We start from the raw sequence: 27,543 nt of genomic DNA, 5'->3' as shown, positions 1-27,543 counted from the left end.
TCAAAAAATAATCTAAACTTAGATGACATAATAGTAAGTAAACATGAGGAAACAAAAGATAGCACAACACAATGATCAATTTAAATTTATATAATACTGTTTCTTTAGGTAATTGAAAGGTTCGAATATTTCACCATTTTGCTTAAATGTGTTTGTCGATAAGACAACAAGGTAGTAATAAATTAATATTTACATAAAAATATCATTTTTATTTTAACTTTAAAGTAAGTATAAAAAAGATACGAGAATGGTAGAAAATTGATATTTCATTAAGACAAAAATATAAATTATGCCCCTAATAGTAGATGCATTGGATTTTCCACGTAATACTTCCATATAGAGGAGTACTTTGCCATTGTAACACCGTCGACCACTCGATGGTCCGCTGCCCAACTAACGGCGATTACATTTGCCGGATAAACTTTTTCCAGTTCGTCAAATCTCGGTAACTTTTGAATTTTTCCTAAAGCCCCAATTACTATTTGAGGAGACAGAATAACTGGTTTTGTATACGTTCCTCCAATCTAAAATTATTTTTCTATCAATAACAGTTTAAGTATTTACATTTACATATTTAGAAATATGTGTGATTTACAGTAAATATTTTCTTACCACTCCAATATTTGATAAAGAAAATGTTCCTTCTGATAAATCAGCGAGTGGTATCGAGGCAATTTTTCCAAGTGCCTGTAGCCTGTTAAGCTCTTTGGCTATGGCAACAATACTCAAGGTTTGTACATTTTTTATATTTGGCACAATTAAGCCCTCCGGGGTGTCCATTGCGATGCTAATGTTGTGACTTTTAACAATTCTGATGTTTTGGGCATCTTCGTCCAGCCATGCATTTAATTCTGGTACTCGCTCCAAGGCCCTGGATGCTGCTTTAATGAAAAACGGCATCAAGGACAAAGAAATTCCTTGCTCTTTCAGCGTATCCTTCACCTCATCGCGATACTTCACCAACTTGCTAACATTACACTCGTCGCTGTATACGAAATGAGGTATGCTCTGTAAAATCCAAATTCAATTTTCCCATAAAATCAGCATCACCTAGGATTCATAGCGATAAATCGCGTGACGTGTACATTGTTCAAAAAAGAGGGATTACAACTGCACAAAAGATTCAGCTTAACTCTAGAAGAGTTGAAAGACTAGGATTTCAAGCTGAGCATTAAAATTATAGCAAGATTTAAGAAGCTATCTGTTTGGATATTGAATTGCCTTTGTACTAGACTATCGAAATATAAAAACTAAAAAAAACTCTGAACTGTACAAAATATATCAATTGTAACAATACAGAGTGCTATATATTATTATAACATTAGATTAATCATTGTTGAAGAGCTTGCTTGGTATATGCGGTAATCCATCTAATTTTTCCTTATTCCAAACATTTTAACGCAAGATCTCTTTCTAACAAAGGCGAAATAGCATTTCCATCAAGCGCGACTAATATTCAAAGTCAATTCAGAATTAATTTATCGTTCAAATCAAATTTCCAAATGTCCAGATAGTAGAAAGCGGTAATTAATAAGCTTCCGATAATTATCAAAGATAATTCCCATCTATTTTCGTAGTTCCTGTAATTGACTCGTCTTTATGTAAAATGCTACCACATTGAAATGACCCACTTCGTTCTTTATTTCCTTCTTTAGCTGCACAGTGACTTGGTCATAAAAAAATTTAAACTCCTTAGCAACCGTCACTTTATTCCAAAGTCGGCTGTATCGTTATTAATCTACCATAATAAATTCCCATACACTCTTTCCTCTAAATCCAATTTGCCTATCTTCCAATATTAATTTAATCAGAAACAACTAATCGAAAACTTACCAAAGATTGAGTCATCGACTTCCACATGGCTTTTGCATATTTTTTCACTGGCATGTTTTCGCCCAATACAGTTTTTTCATTGGTCCTTATGGAAGGCCGTTCTATACTCGACGAATGAGAAAGATCCTGCATGTAAACTAATATGTCTTCTTTTAAGACTCTGCCTGACTTGCCGGTGGCAGGAACGTCTTTTAGGTTAATATTGTTTTCCATGGCCAATCTTCTCACTGCAGGTGTGGTCAGTACCTTATTGGAATTAATTTCTACTTTAATATCATGTCCTTCTTGCGAGTCAGTCTCTTCATTTCTTTCTTTCCTCACAGATTTCTTCACTGACTCGTCCACGTTGGTAATTTCTTCCTCCACCTCGATATCCACTAGGGGGTTACCCACTAAGGCCACATCATCCACTTTGTAATGCACAGCCCTGATCACTCCGTCGTAACGACTTGTTATAGTAGCAGACGCTTTGTCGCTCTGTACTTCGCAGATGTTATCGAACTGGGACACTCTGTCACCAAGCTTCACATACCTATAATTGCAACAATTTCATTTTCGTGCTCGTAAATACTACTATATCCGTATATCTTGGAGCAAAAGTTTATTAAGTAAAAAATATCCATTTTCCTAGATTTTCATTCACCTGGATTTAAATTTCGCGCTTTATTCATTACTGATCCACATTATGAGAAGTTTGGATTTGAGATGACGGAAATAGCATTTTATAAAGAGTATTAAGTACCCTTCGTTTCTATATATAGTAAAACAATTGTTTTCTCTCTCTCTCTCTCTCTCTCTCTTTCCTTTAAAACTTATATTTTGTGAATTTTAATAGTACAATGTTGCTCCGAGAGGTTATACGGGTATAATATATATATATATGCTTATACATTTACCATTCTTTTATTATCACGTCACGAATACCTTCTCCGATATCCGACAATTTGAAAGGGACGATAGTTCCAGGTCGAACTGCACTAAGAAACATGTACCGGCAGTTCGGTTTGCACACATTTTTGCTCTAAAGATTAATACAAATTTTATTTAACATTCAAGTATTATATATATATACTGGCACCGCGCAATCCTTCAGAAAACAGATCTCGATTTCAAATACATTTGTTAATAATATAATTTAGTAAGTAAACTTATGTTTTAAAAGTATTATCGGATGTAAACACCAGGCTTTTGAATTTCTTCATCCGCATGGATCGTAATGTGAAAGCACGACTAGAATTTCGACAGAAATAATTTATTTATCATGCCGATAACCGAGAGAATTCACGCACAAATATAAATTTATATGCGTCACGTATTCTCTTTTTAACGAAAAATTCAGGTTTTATTGGAATCGACCGATGACTGATTGGCATTGATTAATAACTATTTAAGAGCACGAATGAGTGCTTTTGCACGTGTATATATAGGAGATGTGTTTTGCGGGATTTCATTACCAATTGCACAATTTGCAAGGTGCAGAGTCGCAAAGTGGAAGCCATTGACAGGTAAGTCACAATTGTCAATTATAATCACAAGTCACATTAAAGTGTAATTTGACGCGATATTAATCGAGCAACAACTGAAGAGTAAAGGTCTGGTTTAATGGTGAAAAGCGAGGTCGAGCACGAGTGCTCGACAATCGTATGTATGCTTATTATCGTACTGGAATACACGCAGCAAGTGTGTTCGAATATTTAATCATGGATACTGAAACGTCGTGACCGCGATGATTATGCAACGGTATAAGTCAATAGCACTGATAAAGACCGTACGACAGATAAGTAAATACAGCACTTGTGGAGAATGACCACACAACCGAACTATATCATTGAATTCAACAAAAACTAAGCAGTCCCAGAGTCTCAATAATAAACCGGCGTGTACTAGTACATTAAAAATCATTGGTGAAAGAGAAAACGCGCCACTAGTGGTGGGGGAAAAGAGGCCCACTGCGTACTGCGCAGGAGAAGAAGATTGGGTTTGAAGAAAGACTAAAATAAGAATTGTTTAAGATCATTTTAGAAGAATTAATTATAATCGTTGTTATTTGTCGTAAAACTCAATGTATATTGTAGAATAATAAGTCAAGCTTCTTTAAATACAACTATTCGAATTAGTTCACAGCCGATTGATCTCATTTCAAAATATCTACCATGCTAAGTCGCAATTCTAACCAAAGCTCATGCAGAATATTACTAATTGTATTTTACGTTTTTATTATTTCTCTCTTAATCCTGTTTTATTGACCCTCGTACAAGGCTGTAATCTTGCGTTATGATAAAGAAAAGAATACCGGATATTAATATATGAGCGGTGCAGAGGAAAATAAGTGGTTTTGTGAATTTTAAGAAAGTTTCTTGGAAAAGATTTTCCTTTGGTTTTTTTTCTTACTTTAGCCTGTTTACGTGAATCATGAATATTCTTGCTCGGGTCGACCCGAAGCCATTATTATGCGGCTTGCGAAGAATTGGATGCAAACCAGCTTTCGTTAAAATAAGATTATTTTTGTTTATAGCTTATATATAGTCTCGCGCACACCGCTTGAAATACGTTCAGAGATTTTTTGTCTACTCATTTCTTATAAAAAAGTGGCTTAATGAAAATGCGTTAAATGTTGCTAACAAGTATCTATAATTTTCGATAATTTTTTATAATCAACGTCACACTGGGCTATAACCTTTCTTCTGTATTAATATAGGCTTATATACTTGTTCGATCAAAATCTATTATTTATATATAGGGTAAGGTAGGTAAAGATGACGTTATCACACAGTTTACTGTACAAATACGAAAAAAGAAACCAATTACAAAAATGTGTCAACATAGAAATACTGTTACGCAAATAGCTATATATATATATGAATCATTTCTCAAATTTGTTATCTTTGTATATATTATTTCTAAGTAACAATTACGGTCAATGGAATAATAATTTTACAGTGCATTTATAACACTATAAGATTGAAGAAGTGAACAAATGGCATTATAAGTACACTATACCGTATAAGATTTACGTTAATTGATAATTATAGGTTGAACAAACAACAATTAACACAGAAAGAAAATTGTCAGCCAGTAAACATTTATCATTAGAAGAATAAAAAAAGTTTATCGAAAGAATGAGCAAATATATCGATATAATGAATTATTCATTCTATCAATAAATTTGTTCATTATGTCAATCAATTTCATTCATTTTATAATGAAAAACGTTTTCTGGCTGCAAAATTTGTCTGAGTGAATGCTCGAAGATTAGACAAAAGCGCGTTACTACAAAACAAACGGTAAGTGACAAAACTACGCAACGGTTTCGTTTAGCGAGCACGCAAACAGCTACTTGCGTCGCGAACAATTATGGGACAAAAGTACAGGCTCTTTACTTCATTAATGATTTTCTAATTATCTTCAGTCGGCTCTGCTAATTGCTTTTAGCAGGATTGGTACTTTAACGTATTAAGCGGTCTCTCGCATAGCTGCTAAGGGCACTCAACGTTTATCTTCTGTTACTATATATATATATATATATATATATATAGATAGAGTGGTCTGAATGAATTTTTTAACTCGGGTAATGTAGATCGATCATAAAATTTAATTCGGGTCCTTTTATTTCATAATAAAGTCGTCGCAGAGGCATGCGGAATTTGCTTGGTAGAATTGATTAAGAGCAGTGCAGGACCAATTATGTGCATATTGAGATTTTACCTGGAGCGTTCAAGGTTTCGCATGAGCATGGTGATGCGAAGATGGGCATAAAAGGCCAATATTGCCTCTGGTCGCTCATTATTCGGCTCGAGTGCGTGGCAAAGTGGTAATTTTCGACCTATTGCCCAGCATCGCGCTCGACAAAAATTGCCATCCCCTCCCCCCATCCTACCCCTCATCTGCCGCATACTGCACATTTTCGCTATTGATCTTCGACTGCTGCGTCTATAAATCCTATATGAAACATTTAGAGTGCAAGGAATTAAGAAAAGCTGATTGTCCTTTAAGCTGCTCGCGAGTTATGCATGTAAGAAAGCGTTAAACTTCCCCTCTCCTTCCCCTGAGGCTATAAATCTACTTAGATAAAAGAGAGATTAAGGCTAGTAGGGATTTGGAACTGAAAATAATCGAATATCCTCCAGTTTCTCCGAGTTTCTCTTCCATCGGGCTAGTTCTATTTAAATGAAATGTATACAAACTTACCTTTTATCGATATTTTGAGCTTTCGATTTGGAACATAAGCGGTAATATTAATGACCGATTCGCCTAAAAAACGACTGATTTAATAATGATCGATGATACGTAATTTAGAGAAATTGTTTTATTATCGTATAGCTAAGAAATTCCAAATTCGGATCGATCGGAGAAAATAAAAGTTCTCGATACACACATGATATGTATGTAGTAAGATGTTTACGACATTTGACGAAAAAAAAAAAAAAATAGAAAAAAATTAATCGAATTTAAGAAATATTGCAGTTTTGGTACGAGCGATTGGATTTATGCAAACGACCTCTGATGTTGAGATTTCTCATTATAAATACGATCTATTTGCCAATATAGCAAACGTAACAAATCATACATCAACTTCTCTCGGTTTAAACACGATCGAATAAACTATTCGTGCATTGATTCAGACGGAGGTTTATTTTAGAAAATGTATATGAGAAAGCGTTCCTGATCTGATGAAAAATGATGATCAGTTTAAAACAATAAATGAAAGATTGTAAAATTAGACGACCTGTTTGATTAACTTTTAATTTATGTAAATTTGCAACTGAATATTTTGTTGCAAACATTTTCCTACTTGAAACCATCAAAACTGATCCTTTTTCAATCAACTGAAGCCGTACAAACTTTTAGTTTTCATTAATTATAACGAAACATTGTATGCACGTGGAGAACTTTATATTGGCTTTCATCAGCTACGAGCGTTGAGTGAATTAAACTTATTCCACTAGCTTTTATTTTTTAAAGCAACGAGTGTATTTATTGTCGGTATTTTAAATTGCTAATATTCAATACACATTTATCAATAGCAAGAAAAACATAACAATACATAACCGCATACCTCGGAATACTTCACGTTTTCCAGCAGAACAAAGAGTACAAAATCAATGAAATGCAAATGATGGCGATTAACAATTTTATTACCTGCAGCATTTAAAGTATTTGTTCAAGTCATAACGTTATGCAAAACAATTCGCAACGGGTAATCTGCTCGCTTCGTTTTGTCTTTTCTTAAAAAATAATATTTAGTGTAAGTAGAAAAAAGGTATACTTATATAAGTATTATGTATAATTATCTTTGGAATGGTATTAAAAACTATCTGATTCAATCGTATGTTTGTAATATTTCGAAACAATATTTTCCAGACATAAATATATATATATATATATATATAATCTTCAATATATATGGGTTGTACTTTTAGTCATGAATTGAATTTACGTAAAACAAAAATGTGTATCGTGTTGAAAATATTCAGAGCATGTATAAAAACGTATATTGTACAATATTATTAAGGAAATGAATGTTTTCATTGTGTTGATAAACAATGAATGCATGTTAAACGATGCATAGAGATGTAACACAGTAAGAGAAAGAAAAGTTGGAGGATGAATGGTCACTTTATATACAAGTTATACATATATGTATACTGTGTATTATTGTAGTTTTAAAGGACCGTAGGATAATTGACAAAGGATGATAATTTTGTTTGAGGCATTATTGAAAATTTATAGTTACAGGCCGTTGAAAGCTCTTGGTGAGCATAAAATGACATTTTCATGCATCCCCCTTCCTTTTCAGTATCGATAAATAATCGTTGATTTTTAACGAGAATACAGAACCACCCGAAAGATCACGAAAGTTTTGTGATTTTTGAGTGCGAATTATATTTGCGTTCAAGTTTAACACTTGATTCACATGTATATACACGTATACACGTTCCTGTAAATATACATACATATATGTAGATATATCATTTACGAGGAGAACATTAACAGTAACAATAACGACAACAGTCATTAATGAATGATATCCTTTGTTGGTGGAAACGCCCTTCCAATAATAATGGATGAGCAGTGATGGCAAGAAAGGATCACTCTCTGACTTTTATTCTAGCCGGCTAATACGCCCAACTTTCATCCAAGAGATTGGACATGGCGAAAACACCAACAAAACTTTCTTGGCACAGTGAATCGGATTTTTTCTTCCTCTTCTTTCAGCTCCTCCTCCTCCTCTTCTTCTTCTTCTTCTTCTTCTTCTTTCAGACACCAACAGCTATCACGAATAATTCGGTTAACACGCCATCACGCAACTTAAATCTTATCACATATCCATAACAAATTTCCATCTTGGAATTTATATTATACCATGTTATACCCCATAACAACGTTTTTCTTTTTTCAAATCAATCCTTTTACTCCTCTTTTCAACTATTTTCATATATCAACGTAACACAGATTACACACATCTAAAATTGTTGAGTTTTATCACATTGGAAATGCTACTTTATCATGTTTTGTAGTCTTAAGAAACGGTTCGTCTAGTGGATCAGTTACTCTTACATTTATTTAATTAATTAATTAATTAATTAATTTATTATACAACGTGCGAACCTTGTCCACGGACACGTGGCGGCGCCGATCGACGGACACGACGAATAATGAGCAAATTTATTGTCGTGCATCGAGAAGTTAATTGACCATTGCCGATATTTATCAACAATTTCTACAATAGGCGTATGATAATAAATGTCGGGTATTTATTATCTCCGCTGCCCCCACCAATAAAGAGTACCCATTCGCGTGCTCGTAAAAAACACTCGAGTTCGGAGAAAGCTGCGTAAAAATTCTAGGAGAGAATTTTCCAATGTAATACAATCTTGACATTTTTATCAGATTTTCAAAACTATTTTGGCTTTGAAAAAGAGAGATTAGAGTCTCGATAAGAAAAATGTTAAACCGGAGAGAAACCTTCGGGCGCAATCTCGGTAACATTTGTGAGATCGAGGGTGCAAAGCTTTGACCTATAGAGAAACTAAATTACTGTCGAGAGCTGCTTCGATTAGGAGGCTTTTGAAAAGAAACACGGAGCTCGGCATGATGACGCATCGAAAGATCCGACGATTCCCAGGCTTTGAGAAGGCTTGAAATATTCTTCTCGAGATTTGAATTCGCTTCCCCCTGTCCATGGCTGGTCAAGGTTTCACAAACGCGTGTGTCTAGCTTCTTAAATATGATCTTGTGACTGGAAATAGTTATTTCGTATCTGAACTTTTTCCTCGACGCCTTAAGAATACTTTAATCGTGTTCCACTTTTTAATTTAGTCCTTGTACTTTGATAACTATATGCACAATTTATTCCATACTTTCTATGCAGATTTTCAGTCTCTTCTTCTTCTCACAATTCCTGCCTCCCCTCCCCTCCCCCCTCCCGTATCTTCCCTCGACAATGATTTAATGGAATTATCCGTCTTTACTCGCGAATCTTTGCATTCTTGATTATGTGAGAAATTATTTAGTGACGCCGTTATTTTAAATTGCAGTATTATGCAGAGGTTCAATTGACGTTTTCGCAACTATATATCGAGCGCATCAGAACTTCCCGATCGATTCTTCTATTCTCTGTACAAGTTTTTAACAGCGTTTTGGCAGCCCCCGTTTGATCTTAATGAGAAACCAGTGTGAGACGATGAAGGTAGCAGGAGACGAGTGACGAAACACTTGCTTAAAGCTGAGCCACCTGCTCGTTATTGGTTTTGCTGGACGTGTTCGACGTGAGAGAGATTTCTGTCACTCCCACTGACGTTTGCACGGCCGTTGTCAAAGCGCTTTGAAGGGGCATACTCTCGCTGACCAGCTCACAGCCGATGTCTGAAACAAAAGAATATCTGTGCTTCCTCATAATGCTCGGATTCCTCGCCAGAAGGAATTCAACTAAAGAGTCGCGCGCCAACCGGCATTACGATCGTCGGAATAAAAAAGAACAGTATACTGACATTTGGTGACAGAGGAAGTTCCGGTGCTACTGCCATGCTTCTTGAAAGTATTAGTGACCTTCCTGCGCATGTTTTTGTCAGGTTGGAAGAGGATGATGTAGACCTTGGGCGAGTAGAGACAAATCAGAGTGACCGAGGCATTCAGACTGATGGCCACGCAGAGGGTAGTGATCTGGATCTCGTGGGAATTTCCGGTACCAAAGTAGATCGGTACGAAGGCCAGCCAGATGATACAAGTGGTGTACATCGTAAAACCGATGAATTTGCTCTCGTTGAAGTTCTCCGGTATCTTCCTAGTCTTCACAGCATAGATGGTTGATATGAGAATAAGGACAGCGTTATAGAGTTGCGAGAAGAGGAAGCTCATGTCTTGGATATTGCACTTGAGGATGACCTGTTTCCTGTCGGGGTACCAGAACCTCGTACCCGGGGGCTCGATGATCATCCAGACCAGGGTGAGGACCACTTGGAAGGCTATCATGGCCGCAGCTATGCAGACCTGGGAGGTGGGGCTGATGTATTTCGGTCTGACGGCGGACCTCGAGGCTGAGTCGAATATCCTTGCGATTCTGTTGGTTTTGGTTAAGAGGGCGCCGTAAACGGCGCTGAAACTGACGCCGACGCCGAATCTCTGGAGGATGCAGGTGACGGTGGTGGGTGTAGCCAGGAGTAGGAAGGTGTTGAGGTAGCATACCAGGACTCCTGCGAGTAGGATGATGGTGAGCTCGCGACCGGAAGCCCGGACTACCGGGGTATTCCTGTGGTGGAAGAGCAAGCAGGCTACGGCCAAGGTCAGGAGGATCCCCAGGGACGAGATGACTGCAGGTGCAATGGCGAACGCGCTACTCCAGTTTATATGGTGCACCGGTAACTGGTAGCATCCTCGCTTATCCTCGTGGGGCCAGTAACCGGGTCCACAGTCCATACAGGTGTACTCGTTGAACACAAACTCGTACTCCTCGCACCGATCGCAAACCCAGCAACAAGTGTCACCCTGTTGCTTCTTTATCATACCTGGCTCGCAGGGCAACGAGCAAGCTGAAATGGGAATGTCCTTGGTGCCCCTGGCCCACACCAGCTCCTCCATACGGATGTCCAGGGAATTGTACCATTTGCCCACCACCTGTCGGATCACCAACCTTTAAATCCTGTTAACTTTGTAATACCCAGTTTAATGTTGAGCTTATATAACCGATGATATATATATATATATATATATATGAGAGAAGTTGATTTGGAGCTGGATTTCAATAGCGAGTGCTTGTAGGAAAAGGGTGGCTTGCGGTTGGCTCGTCAAAGTCGCGGGAATCGCTGCTTTAGAGGTGGGAGCGGGGATGGGGCTGTAGTGGAAAAGGGAGTAAAATGCGGTTTTTATTTACGACTGACCTGACCTGGCGTCTGGCAGGGAGCATATACTCGTGGGTCGACAGATGTTAAAGCTACCTCTGCGCCACATTGCAACGAAATAAAATCGCAGTGAGCCGTTGCCACACGGAAAATAAGATTTAAATGCGCCACGAGGGATTTTCGTGGCAGAAATTAGTCGGAGACGAAGAATAATTTTGACATGAAACTAATCTCCACTGGTTTTTCATCCCCTTGCTTATTTTCCTATTGGACGAAATATTTTCAAGCTCCCTGCTCACGAAGTTTTTCAAATTGAAAGCGTTCCTTCTCGCAGAGCGATTGCTCCCGGGGAGATCGAATGGCGCTCGTTCCAATTCCTTTGAGGCGTAACGCGCACTTGTGCAAAATGAACTTTTCGGGAAACGACTCCCCCGCGTGGGATCGAATTAAAGTGGCGCTTGTTTTCTCAGTCAACGGATATCTCCCCCAGCTCCCGTACGAATATTAATTAATCGTGCAAATAAAAAAACGGGCAAATCAAGAAAAATAACTCTACTTACCCCGTAATGATACCCATTAGCGCCATTTCCGGAACTCGATTTCCGGAAGTTGAGAATCTCGTACCTCGCCAAGCCGTCCCCGTGCTCGTCGAACTTCACCAGGCTGCCTGCGGAGTCTGCGAAAAATTCTTTCAATTTTAAATCTCTCCTCCGATTACGTACTGGGAAATTTATAAGAATTAATAAAGTTTGCGCGGGAAATTTAACGCCTAAGGTTGTACAAGATAGATGTGTATATGGAGAGTGCATATACGAGGTAGCAAAGAAATTGTGTGCAGTGGCGTAGAGCGGATAAATTTGCAAATTATTCGTCGCTCGTTTGTGCGACGCGTCGTTATGCGTGTATTCTGTTTGTCGGGACGTAAAAAGGGGCTGTTACGAGAGTTTTCGAATGTGGATGATGCAGCTGGGGGTGGAGGAAGGAAAAAAGAAAGTAAGTCGAAGGAAGTAACGATTTATAAAGCAGCGGGTTAAAGTCCCTCGAAAGGCTTGAAGGAAGAGCGCGAGCCATTATCTCCGCCGCATTTCGCGCACTACCTCAACCTCTGTAACTATATACTCTGGTAGGTATATGTATATGCATGTACATGTCCTCCCTAAGCAAATCGATATCTGCGAGAGTGCCATGGATGAGGCACACCGGTCCAATTCCAGACATTCTCTCTCTCTCTCTCTCTCTCTCTCTCTCTTTTTGCAAAATAAACCATATATCCTTGCCCCAAAACCCTCCACGCCCAAAAAACTCTCTCCTAGATTATTATTTTCTCCTGGCTGTATATACTATGTATATACATATATAAATTTTGGAGTCAAAGCAATTAAAAATATCAACTTGATTCATAAAGCTTGAAAACTATACACGTTTCATGCGAATATTTGTATAATAATGGTCGAGGTACTATTGTAAATTGCAATAAGCTTAAACAAGAGATTCCATTTGAATATAAGCTTCCACCTTGTCGATCTCATTTTGCTTTTAATTTCCAACTTTCACGCACTGCGGAAATAATAGCGGAAACCAATTCCATTTTCCGTGCACACACGCACACGGACGCTCTGATAGCTGTATGCACACACATAGCACGTGTACATGTATATAGACGTCGAGACGAAGTTTAATGGTTGGAGTCCTGATATTTCACATCTAATTCAGTAATCGTATTTCATTCTATATAGGTATACGTGACAAGGAAATGGATCGAACGAGGGATTTCTTTTTACTAGATCGGGGAGTATCTTGAGAGATCTGTGTGTGTGGAATTTTCGGGGGGTGAGAGGAGGGGAGGGGGGGGGGATAAGAAAAAACGAGAAACAACGGAAGCTCCGCGCGGATCGATAGAAAAAGCGATTGCACGACGATATCGGTGTACAACGGCTCCTGTAGCCTGGAAATCCTCGTGGAATTTATACACGTAACGTCCTTAATTCTTATCGTGCCAACGCAATTGCCATTATTGGCGTAAAAACATGCTCTATACTTTCTTTTATCTTCTTTTTTTTTTTAATTTTTTTTCTTCAAGAATCGATACAGCAAATGCATCGTTCCCCTTAATTGTGCTTTCGTGACACACTGGTCTGACTGGTATAACGTTGGCCCGTTTGTTTCAAGAAAACTCCTCGTGTGTACCGCGCGCACGCGTCTCTTTTATGGACGTCCTCAGTTTCGTGATGCACTATAATTTTTGATAGACACGCTGCGGTACTTTCATCCCACGCAACGATACCTCCAAGCAGCTTGCCCAGACCGAGAGTGAATTGCAGTTGGTTGACGTTAATTATCTACCAGTCGAATACTTAGACGCGCTCTCTTCGTTAAATCATTACATTACCCTCCAAGTGTTTATCGACACTTTTGATCGATTAAAACAACGTTAAAACCACGTCCGATTTTTCATAGGAAATATTTTTAACCTATTCTCTATTTACCAGAGGAAATGAAAATTGACTTCTGTTTTTTCACTCGTTACATCCGGTCGTGTATATTTTCCGATTATATTTGATTTTTGGAGAATTAGTTTACGTTATAACCAATCGATTAACGTCACGCTATCATGTCAAGCAAAACAATATTTCCCTCTGTATTTGAAGCCTTCAGCTAAAAACGCCCCTAATCGATTTCAGTATTTTATCGTTTCCTTCATGCTTTTTGGCGTTTATACGATTTTACGACATCGTTCGCCATGGAATTGCAATCTTGATCTTTGAAGGGAGGTACATATATATATATATATATGTATGTCACTGTTGGTTTGCATCGATGGTTGGGAGTGATGGGATGATTCCTTAAGTGGGTCGACGAGATGCGGTATAAGGATCGTATACTAAAGGGTTGTATTATTTACTTGACGAAACGTATTGTCGAACGTTAAACGGATTTAAATAGTGGATCGGGAGCAAGATTTAGAAAATACCTCAAAGAGGCTCCGCTATACTCCAACAATTGAGGAAGTATTATGAAATACGAGAGGCAAAGTGTGTCTTTGGAGGGATTGCGAATGTTTATTTAAACATAGAAGCTCGAATCCATTCGCTTATACCGATAGATGGGAATAATGGAATGATTCGTTAAGTCGGTTGTCGAGTTGCAGTGCAAGAATCGTATACAAAAGGGATGCATTATTTACGTAATGGAAACGTATTGTCAAATATTAAATTGGTGTAAATACAGGATTAGGATGAAGATTTAGAAAGGACCTCAAAGAGCCTCTGTAATCGAAAATAGCTAGGACATATGAATATCACTGGAGGAGTAAAGTGAAGCACACGAGAGACAAAGTGCATCTTTGAAGAGATTGCATATATTTAAACAAAACTATACGTATCCATCCATTTATATCCATGATTGGAAATAATGGAATGATTCGTTGATTCGTTTGACGAGGCGCAGTATATACAAGGATCGTATACAAAAGGATTCTATTATTTACGTGATGGAAACGTATTGCCAAATATTAAATTGGTGTAAATACTAGATTGAGATGAAGATATAGAAAGGACTTGAAAGAACCTCTGTAATCGAATACAGGAATATATGAATATAATTGGAGGAGTAAAGTGAATCACACACAAGACAAAGTGTATCTTTAGAAAGATTGCGAAATTCCAAGGACTCTCAGAATGAAATGGAGGGTTTATCGATAAAGGACACGACATATTCATGGAATACTAAGACAGAATTGTGTTTATCGTCTAATTGTATTATCGATAATTGGGAAAGATGGGATGATTCTTTAATTCTGCTGACGAAGCGAGGCAAGAATCATATAAAAAATGGATATATCATCTACGTGATGGAAACGTATATTGTGAAATATTAAATTGGTGCAAATACTGGATCGAGATGAAGATTTAAAAAGGTTCTTATAGAGTCTCTGTAATCGAACACAGGAACATATGTATATAATTGGAGAGAAAAGTAAAGTAAGACACACGAGACATAGTGTGTATATATATATATTTGGAAGGAACGCGCATATATTTAAATCAAAGTATATATCCATCCATTTATGCATGTGTGTATATATATATGATTGGAAATAAAGTAACAGTTCGTTGTTTCGGTTGACGATGTGCAGCAAAGATAGTATAGAAAACGTTAGTATTATCAACATAATGGAAACCTATAGTGACGAATAGAGCAGTTTGAAATACGAAAAAACGATAAGAAGATTTGTCCATGAAGAATACCTCCAAGAATCTCCGCTGTAACTAAAGAAAAACCTGTAAATATATGGTTGATCGAAGAACAAAATTGACGCTTTGCTTGATTCGCGCGTGTCATTTTAAGAATGGCGAAAGCTTTAAGGAGAGTCCGAGGTTGAAAGATAGAAGGGGGTGAATCGCGTTATTATCTATATCCCTAAGAGGACTTACCGACAAAGGACACGTTCAGCAAATAGTTCCTGTAGAAGGCTCCTCTGTCGTAGTTGGCCATCGCGGGACAAAGAGCCTCGCTCTTGGCACACGTGTCCCGTTGAAGATTGTGCAGGGCCAGTGCAAAGGCGTAGACAGCGTCAACTACAAATTGGACCTTGGACTCTTGCTCGTAGCCCATGGAGGGGATCAGTCTGAGCTTGGGGGAGCAAACGGTGAGGCTACGGTTGGTGACCAGCGGGAGATTTTTCTTTAGGACACAGCCGAACAATTCCTCCCAGTACTCGCCGAACCAGGGGTTCCTCCTGTTGTTCTCCGGTGTCAAGCTAGCCATGTACTCGTCGAAGCCTGGAATGTTCTCGGATTGCAACTCGACCGTGATGGCACCCTCGGCCTCCTCCTCGAGGCCCTCCACGAGCTTCAGCTGTTTGCCCCAGCCATCGCTGGCCAACCACTGGAACGGCTGGCTCAGATTGGACCTCCTGGTTGCCTCGAGAATTCCTCTGGCGTCCTCAGCCCTCGTGAATAGGACCACGGCTCTGGCGTTGGACTTTTTACTCAGCCTCTGAATGATCTCGTCAAAGACCTTGCTGTCCGCGGCACTCGGCACTTTTACCGCAGCCGCTATGCACACGTTCCTCTCGGTTGCTTCTCGTGTAAACACCTCGATTCCGTACTCTCCGTAGCTTCCCTCCGAATAAACAGTCGACACGTACGACCAGTTTGCACTTTTCACCACGTCCACCAGTGCGATCGATTGAAACGTGTCCGGTGGCACTGTCCTCGCAAAGTAATCGAACCTACCCGCAAACATTTCACACCTTATTTCAAAACCTTTTTCCCTCTCTCTCTCTCTCTTTATATATATTTTTTTATATTATATATTATTTATAGCGTAAATTTATTTACCAAAGTTCCTAGTAACAAACATTATACGACGATTCGTCTAATTTAATGCGAATCGCGTTCGCGTCAGGATTTATTATACTGGATATAATGTATTAAATTCTTTCTCTATTCTGGATATATTACACTGCTTTCTTTAGATTTTTAATATATATAGGGGGGTTTGGTATTATAATATAGATTTACGATGAGGAATTTTAACAGATTATTCGTTCGATGAAAATGGGACGCGAGGCTTGAAATTAATTAATAGAGAAGTACCTGGTCTTGTCGCTGAGGGCCTTTGCGGTCGAAGCGGGTGAAATTTGTGGAATGTGGAATAGTCGCAGCAAATTGGCAACCTGCAACGACACGGAACTGTAGGAACCTCCAATCACGCCGAAAATTGGACCGGCAGTGGCAGTCTTTTTGACACGCGGGGTCGATTTATCCGAGCACTCTAGCACGCTGATGTCCAAATTCGATAGGGACGCACGGACAAAGTGCAGGCTCTGGTTCAAAGCGTAGGTATCCCTGCTACATGTGTCGAGAATGTGCACCCCAACACTGATACCTGTCATCATCCACAGCATTCATTAACTTTTGCTTTATGCTAAACTCGCGCGATTGTAACGACTCCATCATGAATAATTTATGGAGAAAAACTGAAATATTTTTCAGGGAAAATATGCGGGATGAACAACCGAAGCGTGCAAAAATTTTTCCTTAAAAAGAAAAATCCAATCGATAAATGCCGTCGAGGCTTTCCTGTAAAAATATGAAAATATCGACGCTTTAGGATCATCTAACGAGGATTGACCTGCAAAAGTCAGATGCCTCTTGAAAGAATTATAAGACGAGTGATTTTAAATAAGCAGGAAAATTCCTATAACGGAGAATAAAATCTTTCAATTTCTCAGGCCATTAGTCATCGTTGCAGTGATAAACACAGATGAGTGCTTAACAATAATTTATGAATCGACGAAATGGAAAATTTGGAGAGGAGCATTTATTATATGTGTACTGCTTAGATGAGCCTAATTTTATTTTTCATCGAGTTAAGGTAGTATAGAGTATACATATTGTAAGATATTTAATGTACTAGTCAAACGTGTTTTAAATTTGAAATAAACAAAATCCTGTTTTATGGTTGAATTATTTATGCTGAAACATATATCGAATAATGATTAAAACATGATGTAAAAGAAAATATTTCTCTTTATATGCATGCATCGGAGATCATTTTATTATCTGTATATTTTCATTCATGATTTTGAACCTGATTTACATTTTATAAAAAATGTTATCATTTAAAGAGTCGCCTTAATAATTAAAATATACTTCACTCGATTCGCCATTTCGATTTCTTTAAAGTAATGTTTTTAACTTGCTTAAAAATGAACTTGTTCTCATTACCACAAAACGATCGATTATACGAGAAAAATGAGTGTCTTAGTATCTTGAAATAAATGAAAACCACCAACATGGTACATTGCTAGATTATATTGCAACGACTAAAATACAACTCCGAGGAAAATAAAATGGAGGGAAAATAAAAATGTCTTGGGAGAAAAGGTAAATTCGAAAAGCAGAATAAAAAATATAGGTACAATAAAATGTCCCATAATACAAATATAAAAGTGAAATATTTTCTTTTATATATCGTCTCTCCGTCATTATTCGACAAATCAGCATAATTTATTCAAATATAAATCAAGATTTTGTTTATTTGAAATTTAAAATACGTCTGACTAATACAATAGCTATTTCACTGTGGCATAAACAGCGATGGAATCAATAGCAGAATTGAAAAGACGAGACAAATATGACGGATGAAGAAAAAGCAAGATAATGTATACATAATGGATATAAAGAAGAAAGAATACCTGGCAATATTTTTCGTTCCTCGTTAATCTGATCGACGGCGAATAGCATGGCTTCGAGACGTTGGACCCCGCGATTGTAGACGTTGGGTCCGCAGGAAGAGCCACCTTTTTCATGAACAGGAAAAAGCCCACCCAAGACAAGGTCACCTGGTATCAGAACGGCCTCACGTTCCACGGGACTTTTCGAGCGTATCGTTCCCGGTAGCTCCGCAAGCGAGACCAGCAGCAGCAACATCCTGATAAAATGGTGGTACATTTTTGTTCAAACCTCTCCCTGCTCCCTTTCTTCTCCGGAGCAGCCCTAGCCACCTCCTCCTCTTCCAGGCCGTCGCGCCTCTTCAAGCTTCTCCACTCACCAACAAATTTCTCACTCGGGATGATCTTCCGGAGAACTTCATTTCCAGGATTTGGGGGATTATCGAGCCAGGTGGCAGCCTGTTCCACTGATAGCCCAAGGAAGGAGCTGCCTCTCGCTTATCCCCTCGATCTAGCAATCGGCCCTTTCCACCCCTTTGCGTTTTTATTCCTTATCTCCCCGGATCTTTGACTTTATTTTCATTAGTGCCAAGCTCTTTTAACGTCCTCTCAAACGTCTAGACAGAAGAAACTTGAGGCATAAACTCGCGATCCACTTTTAGCCACTTCATTCGACAAAGCTCTGCCGTACCTACTCCCGTCGCTTCAATTCCCCTAAAATCTTATTTCCAGTCATTTCCAGACGTCACAGGGAAAATTAAGATTGATCCTGCTCTCTATGTGGAGCGCTGCACCGTGTCCAGGTCGTATGAAAAATTAACGCCTCTTCTGCAGTCGGCCTTCTCCCCCCTCCGCAATATCCAGATTTAACATTCTCTTTAAAAGGAATCCTTTCCACCAGGCTTCTCCAAAAATAATCTATTCATCCGCAGCTCGGCTTCTCTCTTGTCGAGGAATAACTCGAGTCTCCGAAGCACACCGGTCCGCGCGAGAAATCGGGAGAAAAATAATAAAGTTAATTGCCTGTTTTTTACTCTTTCTCCTCTTATATTTATGTAGGTCTGTATTTATGCGAGGGGTGGATGGGGAGGGACGATGAGTAACGAGTCGATTGGTTCGAATCTGGCGAAGAGGGTTCTCCAAGCAATTTGTAGGTGTTTGAAATTCGCCGGAAGTCCTTCCGTGTTGCGCTCGATGCTGGGCTGGCCGAGTGAATGAAGTCGTTGCTTCACGCCATGCAGAAGTCGAGTGGATCACGCAACGCTCTTGGAGCAGTCGCGGCCGATTATTCTGCTTTCTGTGTATGGGCGTGCATGTACGTGTGTATGGGGAGGGGTGGCGAGGTCGCAGACGGAAGGAAGCAGCCGTCAAGGCTAAACTCGATGGAGTTATTGCGAGAGGACAGGACGAAGAACGTATAATATACTATACATATATATATATATATATATATATATATGAAGAAGTACGCACAGAAAGCTGCCTTGTGCGTCTATCGATTCCAGCGCGAGACACTGCGAGGTCACGAGAAACTATTGTGACTGGAAGAATCGAGATTTGCCATTAATCGTGCGCGTGTCTTCACTTCCGGCTCCTTCTGGGAGGAGAAAGAATCGTCTCCTGAATCCCCAACGCCTCGCTTAATCCGTACAATGGAACAACTTTTTGCATTGGCTCGGGGAATCCCGGAATTGCTTCAAGCCTGAAGCGCCGAGTCCTGGAGGGACCAACCAGCTCCCAACTTCCTCCCGCGAGTAGTAGTCTCGTCATTTACTGCACTCTACTCTACATCGCGCTGTTTCCACACTCTAATCCTACGCTGGTCCTCTCACACTCTCTCTCTCTCTCTCTCTCTCTCTCGGTCCTCTCCTCCACCCCTCCGCACCCCTCCACCCCTCTACAGCTACTGGATCGGCTACGGGCACGTTCTAGGCTAATTGCTGCTATAAGTATTCTCGTGTCATTTCATCGTTTCTCCAACTCGTCCAAACTCCAGAATTATTCACGTCTGAAAACACAAGAAAACTCTGAAACACCCTGTACATCCTGGCAAATCTCTGCTTAAATGCGAATTTAATTTTTATTTATATTATATATAACGAATATTTGGTAGTAGTTTGTAATTAACGCCAAATGGTGATTACAAGACGAATCATTTAATTATAAGGGTAAAGTTCCAAGAGGGTGTGTATTCTACGCTGACAACAGAGTGAGCAAGGGCTCGAATTTATTTGTCATTTATATATAATTCATATATATTTGGCAGTAATTAATAATTAACGCTAGACGGGGTAATTACAGGACATATTGTTTAATTATAGGGGTAGTTATATAGGACGGTGTGTATATGTATATATATATATATTCTGCACCAGTAAAGAAATAAGCATGGAATGGAACACTCGTGAGCTTTGTTCCCTATACTTCCTAAATTACGACCTTTACGTATTCTTCCTCTTACACACACACACATGTTTATAGTATACATAAAGAGTTTCCCTCCCCCCTCGCAGCACTCGACGTTTCAACCCACTGCCGTGACTGACGGAGGGATGGAATTTGGGACAAACGCTCTTTTCGCGACCCTGCAACCCTCCCCAGCCAATCCTCCAGGCTCCGAGTACCATTGTCGCGTGAACTTTGCCCCCCTCCATCCTCCCTGTTGAAAAAATTGCGAAAAAATCAATCCCGCTTAATTCTTTCTTGTTTTCTTGCTATACTCCGATTGCGATATGAGAATAGATGATAAGCCGCGCGATAAAAATCGTAAGGAGAAAGGGATGTAAAGATGCAGACGGTTTCGGACGCGATTAGAATAGCGAAAAAATCAATTTCGCTTAATCCCGTTTAGTTTTCTCGTGATGCCAATTGCGAAATAAGAATCGATAATAAGCTGCGTGGCAAAATCGTAAGGGGAAGGGATGTCAAAATATAGACGGTTTCCAGCACGATTATAATTGCGAAAAAATCAATTCTGCTTAGCTTTGCCGTTCCTCCCTCCTCCGTTCTTGAAAAAATTGCGAAAAACCATTCCAGTTAATCGCATTTAGTTTTCTTGCTGTCCCGATTGCGAAATAAGAATCGGTGATAAGCTGCGCGGCAAAAATCGTAAGGGGAAAGGGATGTCACGGTACAGACGGGTTCGAGCGCGTTTAAACTCGATTTCAGGACTACGCTTCTGGACTGAGTAATCAAGTATCGTGCTGCCTGAGAGAAACTAACTTAAAAGTTTATGGCGAGCTTGTAAAACAGGCTTTACCCCTCCGGTTAAAACGGATTTTCCAAATACGTTTATAAACGTGGAAATACGCGATAGTTTTTTCGGCCAAGCATGCAGGTTAAGGGGGGGGGGGGGAGAGAGAAAGATGACGTCGATACTGACTCTTGGTACTTAAATTGTAGACAGTATATATATATATACTTTCGCTGGAAAATCCCACGATTATAAACGCTTGAAATTCCATTCGCAAAATGTCTTTGTAGACGCTTATAGAAAGCACGATCGATCAGCCAATGTAAGACGCAAGTTTGGTAATAGTTTCCTCGGCAATCATAGACAGGAAGTTGTCCGCAAAATTATTAGTCCGAAAAGCGGAAACGGCTATGCGATATATTCAACGGCACCGCCATTACCAATGTAACACCTTGGAGATAATTTGTGTACTAATATAGTTATTAAAATACCTTCTACAGAGATGGAGGAAAATTCACAGATTTCGAATCAGTTTTCAGCTCCCTCGATCCTATTCTCCTTTTTCTTATTAACCACTTACTCTCTCACCCTCTCTCGCCCCATTCAGTCTGCGAAGATCGATCCGTTTTCTGTCAATGCTCAAATGCCAATAACTGAGGACTATATTGCATCCACGGTCCTTACGTGACACTCTTCTTTTGTTTTCTTCGATAAACTCCTCACTCCTAACAATATCTCTTGACTTTTTTTCACCGTGTTTCGGTTTTCTAATAGCTATCTCTCTCTCTCTCTCAGATGTATACATATATGCTTCTTTCCCAATACTGATGGTATTTATCATATTCTTCATCCTCTTCTTCGTTTATTCGCCCCACCCCTCTTTACAGCCGAATTACCTCTAATTTTAATTTTTACCACCGTCTAGCACCCTCTCACATTATTTCCTCGTCGATGCATGATTCCCGCGCGATTCACCATTTTTCCCTTCCCGCAGGCTTCATTGACACATACACGCAAACACACGACCCTCACCTTTCTTCTCTTCGCGTTTTCTCACATTCACCGAAGAAACGAGAGAATCTTGAGACGAATCTCTCACGAGGCTCAAAGTAACTCGTAACCGACACTTTAGAAAATGAGTTCTAACTCACGTTGCACGGTTCTACTCCAGACTTGTGCAGCACTAAACCCAGCACATTTCTTCCTCTTTTTCTTCCTCCCCTCAACACTGTTCATTTAACAACGACCATCTCTCTTTTCTTCCCATATTCTTTCCATTCGCCACTCAAAAATAATTAATAAATTTTAATTACTGCCAGTCTAACAAGCTGGCTGAGCCAACGTCACCTCTGCTTTCCGCGAGCCCGATTAATTATTTGCGATCCTTGGGAGAGCCTCGAATCATTAATATTCCACCTTAGATGCACTTAATTTATCTCGTTTAAAAGGTCTTGGTAAATCCGCATTGAAAACAGCGTCTCACCTGAATGCATAGAACGTCAACCGTACGGTCGCAGGTCTACCGGAGTGATATTTGCTGAAATTGTGGAAATTGAGGTGGCTCGATTGCAGTGGGAGAGTGGTAAATTATTGAGCAAAGTGGTTATTGTAGCGCAAAGTTACTAATTAGTCGCTTTGCCAGGCAAAAGAGCATGGCTCAAATATCGCCCCCAACCGGAAGGCTCATCAATCTCCACGGCTTTTGTTCACCCTTCCGAAGCGAGCTACTTCTTCATTCATCACGTACGAAGGATCGCTGCAAACTTCCTCGACGAAGACGATACGCGATATTTCGAAATTTTGTCTTTATTCGATCTTTCTCTTATCTATACATATATATAGGAACTATGCAAAATATGTATAAGAAGAAAATTCTATAATACCATTATTGCACCAGCACCGATCCCCGTCCAGATTTATGCGTTTCCCGGTAATAAGCCGGTAGATGACAAAACCATGCGAATTCCAGTTCCATTTTCCTCTTCATTCCAGTCACGCCTGGAGCTGAAATTTGTCAGAAAGAAAAAATATTACGACCTCTTGACTCTGATGCTCTTGAGGAATTAAGCAAGCTTTTTCTCCTCTTCAAAAGGACGAGAATGGACGGAGGCTAAAAAGGTTAACATCAAAAGAAGAAAGGAAGGATAAAAGAAATATATATAGCAACTAATGATGCAAGCGAAATTATCTTATGAATAGACGAATGTCGGTGGAACAGAAAATAATGAATTAGCTCTCCGCTATGATTTTCTAGCTCTCAATTTTTCTTCCGACTGTTCAACGAGTTTCCGTCGATGATCCTTTGCAAATTGATCATTTCTGAGGGATGAATTCCAGGAGTCGACGGCGGTTACCGTAAAGAGGATTTCACTTGTACTGGGAGGATCGGGTGCTGTAGAAGAGAAGGAAAGGAGGGAAGGGCGGGGGGGGGGGGTGATGAAAAATAAACGAAAAGCTCATCGTGGCGATTTTAGAAGAACACCGATTTGACGCAATAGCCGAATACATCTGACACAGATTTGCCAACCGAGGTTTCACTGGGTCTGTGTGCAACAAAAACAAATCAATATCTTCTCTTGGGTATCCTCGTGGACCTTTCTTCCCTATTTCCCTCAGGGCGTTTCTCCAAAAACTTTCATTGTCTACTGTAATCTCTCTCTCTCATATACTCGAACATAATCTCGCATCTGTCAGCTCGCGACGGATAAACCGAAGCGCACCCCTTTTTTTCCTCCGAACGTTTTGCTAAATCGAAAGAATCCATGCACTCACATATACTTTTTCGAAAGCTAGCTGCACGAAACACACGAGGCACGACTTATTTTTCATGCACAGTTCGGTCGTTACTCATTTCTCTCCGGTTCGCGATAATGCGTTCGCTGCACATAACGGTAAAATAGTGCAAATTCATAGACCTCGCGTAAAGGAACACGAACGATCAATCATCGTTTAAAGAGGGACCGTGCGAAAGGACGGGCTGCAGCAAATTTAGCAGGAATTGAAAGACAAAAAGCGAGGTAGGAGGTACGGTACAGCGAGCTTTAAGAAGTAGAGAGCAGAGATATATAATACATCGTATGGAGCATTTGGATTTAGCACACGAGTAGAAAGGGTACTCTCTCTCTCTCTCTCCCTCGGTCAGTCAAAAGTTGGCAGCTGGCGAGATTATATACGTGGTTAATTATAATCTAAGAGCGTAATACCAGTTTGTTGCGCGTGGATCGTCTCGTAACTAATGGCCCACTCGACAGGGAATTCACGTGCCATCCGCCTGGAATATGACAAAATCCCGTAGGAAATTTCCAAAGGATTTAGGAGACACTCCAGCAGGGATCTTCCAGCTATAGCTATAGCCGTCGAGAATTCAGGTCGATCCAGCCTGACAGGGATGATTTCGGTGATTAAAAGTCTGCGCGAACACGAGGATTCCGCCTGGTCCCACCAATTTTCCCATTCATGATTCTGCATGCAAATCGCTAAGTATATATATATATATATATACACCGTAGTATATGCTGTATACAGCAGTATGGAAATAAAATCGATAACGAACCGTCCCTCCTAGGCCCAGTATTTCTTCCACCGGAGCAAAGGATCCGATTACGCCGAGGGATCCACGTATATTATCAAACTTCCAAGGACCAACATTTTTGCTCGTTTATAGGTCTTATCTAAAAGACAGGGGGAGGGAAAATTCGCTACTTCTTGAACAGTTCAACTCCTTCCACCTATTTTTCTTCTTCACCTGCGTCTACCTGTAACGTAACGTACAATTTTTCAAGGATCTATTTCGCGTATGTCCAAGTTCCAAGGATAAAGGTTTGCACGCTTATAGGTCTTATCTAAAAGCCGCGGGGTGAAGCGAGAACTCGCTAATTTTCAAACCGCTTCGACTCCTCGAATCTTTCTTTTTTCTTCTGTACCTACGTTTACCCGTAACGTCAAATTTGTCAGGGATCTGATCCATTTATAAAGATGTTTCAAGGACAAAGATTTGCTCGTTTATAGGTTTGTCCCAAAGACAGAGTTGAGCGAAAACTTGCTACTTCTCTGACAGTTTCCACCCCTATACTTCTTTTTCTCCTGCACCTACGTCTATATCTGTAACGTAATCTACAATTTTACAAAGATCTATTTCACGTATATCCATGTTCCAAGGACGAAGATTTGCTCGTTTATAAGTCTTATTTAAAAAATGAGATAAAACGGGAAATTGCTACTTCTCGAACAGCTTGAACCCGTCGAATCTCTCTTTCCTCCTTACCTACGTTCACCTGTAACGCAACGTACAATTTTTCAAGGGTCTATTTGCTAAACGTGTGGTACCACTAAAGCTCGAGAAGGCCTTCGGATACGTACAACATTTCTCAAGAATTCTCTTCTATTTTTATCCTATTCTTGCAGAGTATCGTTCGTATTTTTCTAAATTTACGTGTTGATAAAGTATCGCGCATTCTCTCTGTTCCTCTTTTATTCAGACTCTGAGCGTCACTCTTGGCACACTTGCTAGGGTAATACCGAAAGGTCAGGTTAATTTGCTGGAAATTGCCGTGAAAGTTCATGGAAGCATCGCTGAAAGATCCCCATCATTGGAAAATAGCAAGACTACTTTTTCATGAATGGCTTGATGAGATACTAAAAGACGTTTAGTGCAGCAAACGTTATCCCCCCCCCCCCCCCACCCATTCCTCCCTCACTCCATCACTTATTTTCTACTCGCACACTTTCGATAGAAATTGTTTCGAGTGAATATAATTAAGATAACGTTCGATTGGGTTTTGTCCATAAAGATGGACGAATGATCGATCTAACTCGTATTTAACGAATTGTACCAAACCACATAGATATATGCTATATCAGATTATTCGATTATCTTGCCTCGCTGACAACAAATTCACTATGGATGAGGAATTAATGGCTATTTCTATATCAATCTCGTGTATCGCCAAGCAATCGCTGAAATACCCACCATTAAAATCCCGTCTATTCGAAGAATCGTGTTTTTATCGCACATCCTAATTTCTCCAATGGCCCAAATAGAAAAGGTACGCTACAATTTCTATCCTGCAAATTCCTATCTGATCGAATCGTCGATCGTTAATTTACAGGCGTCGTCGCCGGCTCTTCGTTCAGTCACCAGGATATACGCAAAATGGAAAAATGAGAAAATTACTACAGATCTTATTTTTGCAATTGTATACACAGATTCTTGATGCACCAGAATCCTCGACTAATTTCGTTAAAAAGATGGTACGATGGAGAGAGAGAGAGAGAGAGAGGACGAGGGAAAGAAAGAGAGAGGGATAGGGGGAAAGAGATAAAAAGAGCGGCTAGCAATTCCGTAGGAAATTGTGTCAAGGTACAGTAGACCTTTGAGGGCAGGAAGAGAAAATTTACAGTGAAATCGAATGAACCGAAGGACCATAACAGTTAGTGAGTGAGTGAGAGAGAGAGAGAGAGTTTTCGGTGGATGGGAGTACAGGAGGAAAATTTATAGGAAAATCGAATGAATTTGACGATGACAACGGGGACGTACACGATGTGCATTGGCGAATAAGAATATTATATAGCGAGAGTCTATGAACGATGTAATGGGTCGAAAGGAGTGTTTATTGATGATTGGTGAAGCTTGTGGCTCGTTATCATTCACAGCAGTTCGTTGGGAGAGATCAGGCACCACACATCTCTTCTGACAAAAGGGAGATCAAACAACTGTTTCAGGTCTGAACTCGGAAAAACCGATTTCTCGGTGCACAATTATTAATCACTGTTTCGTACAGAGAAAGATGGGAGAGAGAGAGAGAGGGAGAGAGAGAGAAAAACAATGTAAGCTTTCTACCCTATGTTATCCCCCAGTCTATGATATATAGTGATTTACCTTTGCTCGACAATTTAGACAAGTCGCATAGTTACTGATGAAATTTGTTTAACAACATCACGAGATTCGCGAGGAAGCAGAGAAGCTGCGAAAGCTGCCGTGGTAAGCGCCACAGCACGAC

General features: G+C 39.7%; 2 protein-coding genes across 2 annotated transcripts; both read right to left on the bottom strand.

Annotated features, from left to right (window-relative positions):
• Positions 1-137: 137 nt before the first annotated feature.
• Positions 138-3,902, bottom strand: Dbct (Dihydrolipoamide branched chain transacylase E2). The gene is made up of 5 exons (XM_066727968.1): positions 3,288-3,902; positions 2,730-2,854; positions 1,834-2,365; positions 613-1,008; positions 138-524 (listed from the first exon to the last, which is right to left on the bottom strand). The coding sequence occupies exons 1-5, from the start codon at positions 3,330-3,332 to the stop codon at positions 288-290; spliced, it is 1,335 nt and encodes a 444-aa protein (XP_066584065.1). The 5' UTR covers positions 3,333-3,902; the 3' UTR covers positions 138-287.
• A 2,409-nt stretch (positions 3,903-6,311) lies between these two features.
• mGluR (metabotropic Glutamate Receptor) lies at positions 6,312-27,532 on the bottom strand. The gene is made up of 9 exons (XM_066727317.1): positions 27,423-27,532; positions 23,428-23,548; positions 19,043-20,359; positions 18,376-18,968; positions 16,772-17,063; positions 15,605-16,404; positions 11,732-11,847; positions 9,825-10,947; positions 6,312-9,699 (listed from the first exon to the last, which is right to left on the bottom strand). Exons 4-9 carry the CDS (start codon positions 18,629-18,631, stop codon positions 9,554-9,556), a joined length of 2,733 nt encoding a protein of 910 aa, XP_066583414.1. The 5' UTR covers positions 18,632-18,968; positions 19,043-20,359; positions 23,428-23,548; positions 27,423-27,532; the 3' UTR covers positions 6,312-9,553.
• Between the last annotated feature and the right edge of the window lie 11 nt (positions 27,533-27,543).

Source organism: Prorops nasuta, unplaced genomic scaffold (assembly GCF_024137725.1).
Source record: "Prorops nasuta isolate Cenicafe-Biocafe unplaced genomic scaffold, Cenicafe_Pnas_1.2 PNAS00005, whole genome shotgun sequence".
NCBI lineage: Eukaryota > Metazoa > Arthropoda > Insecta > Hymenoptera > Bethylidae > Prorops > Prorops nasuta.
This window is presented reverse-complemented; position numbering and strand designations above follow the sequence as displayed.

Excerpts from the sequence above, each read along its gene's own strand:
- Dbct (XM_066727968.1), bottom strand. The coding sequence starts at position 3,332 with ATGGCTTCCACTTTGCGACTCTGCACCTTGCAAATTGTGCAATTG. Across the intron at positions 2,855-3,287 it reads CCTTGCAAATTGTGCAATTG|AGCAAAAATGTGTGCAAACC; the intron begins GTAATGAAATCC and ends ATTAATCTTTAG. Across the intron at positions 525-612 it reads CTTTATCAAATATTGGAGTG|ATTGGAGGAACGTATACAAA; the intron begins GTAAGAAAATAT and ends AAATAATTTTAG.
- mGluR (XM_066727317.1), bottom strand. The coding sequence starts at position 18,631 with ATGTACCACCATTTTATCAGGATGTTGCTGCTGCTGGTCTCGCTTGCG. Across the intron at positions 17,064-18,375 it reads GGAACGAAAAATATTGCCAG|GTATCAGTGTTGGGGTGCAC; the intron begins GTATTCTTTCTT and ends GGATGATGACAG. Across the intron at positions 11,848-15,604 it reads GCTGAACGTGTCCTTTGTCG|ACTCCGCAGGCAGCCTGGTG; the intron begins GTAAGTCCTCTT and ends AATTTTTCGCAG.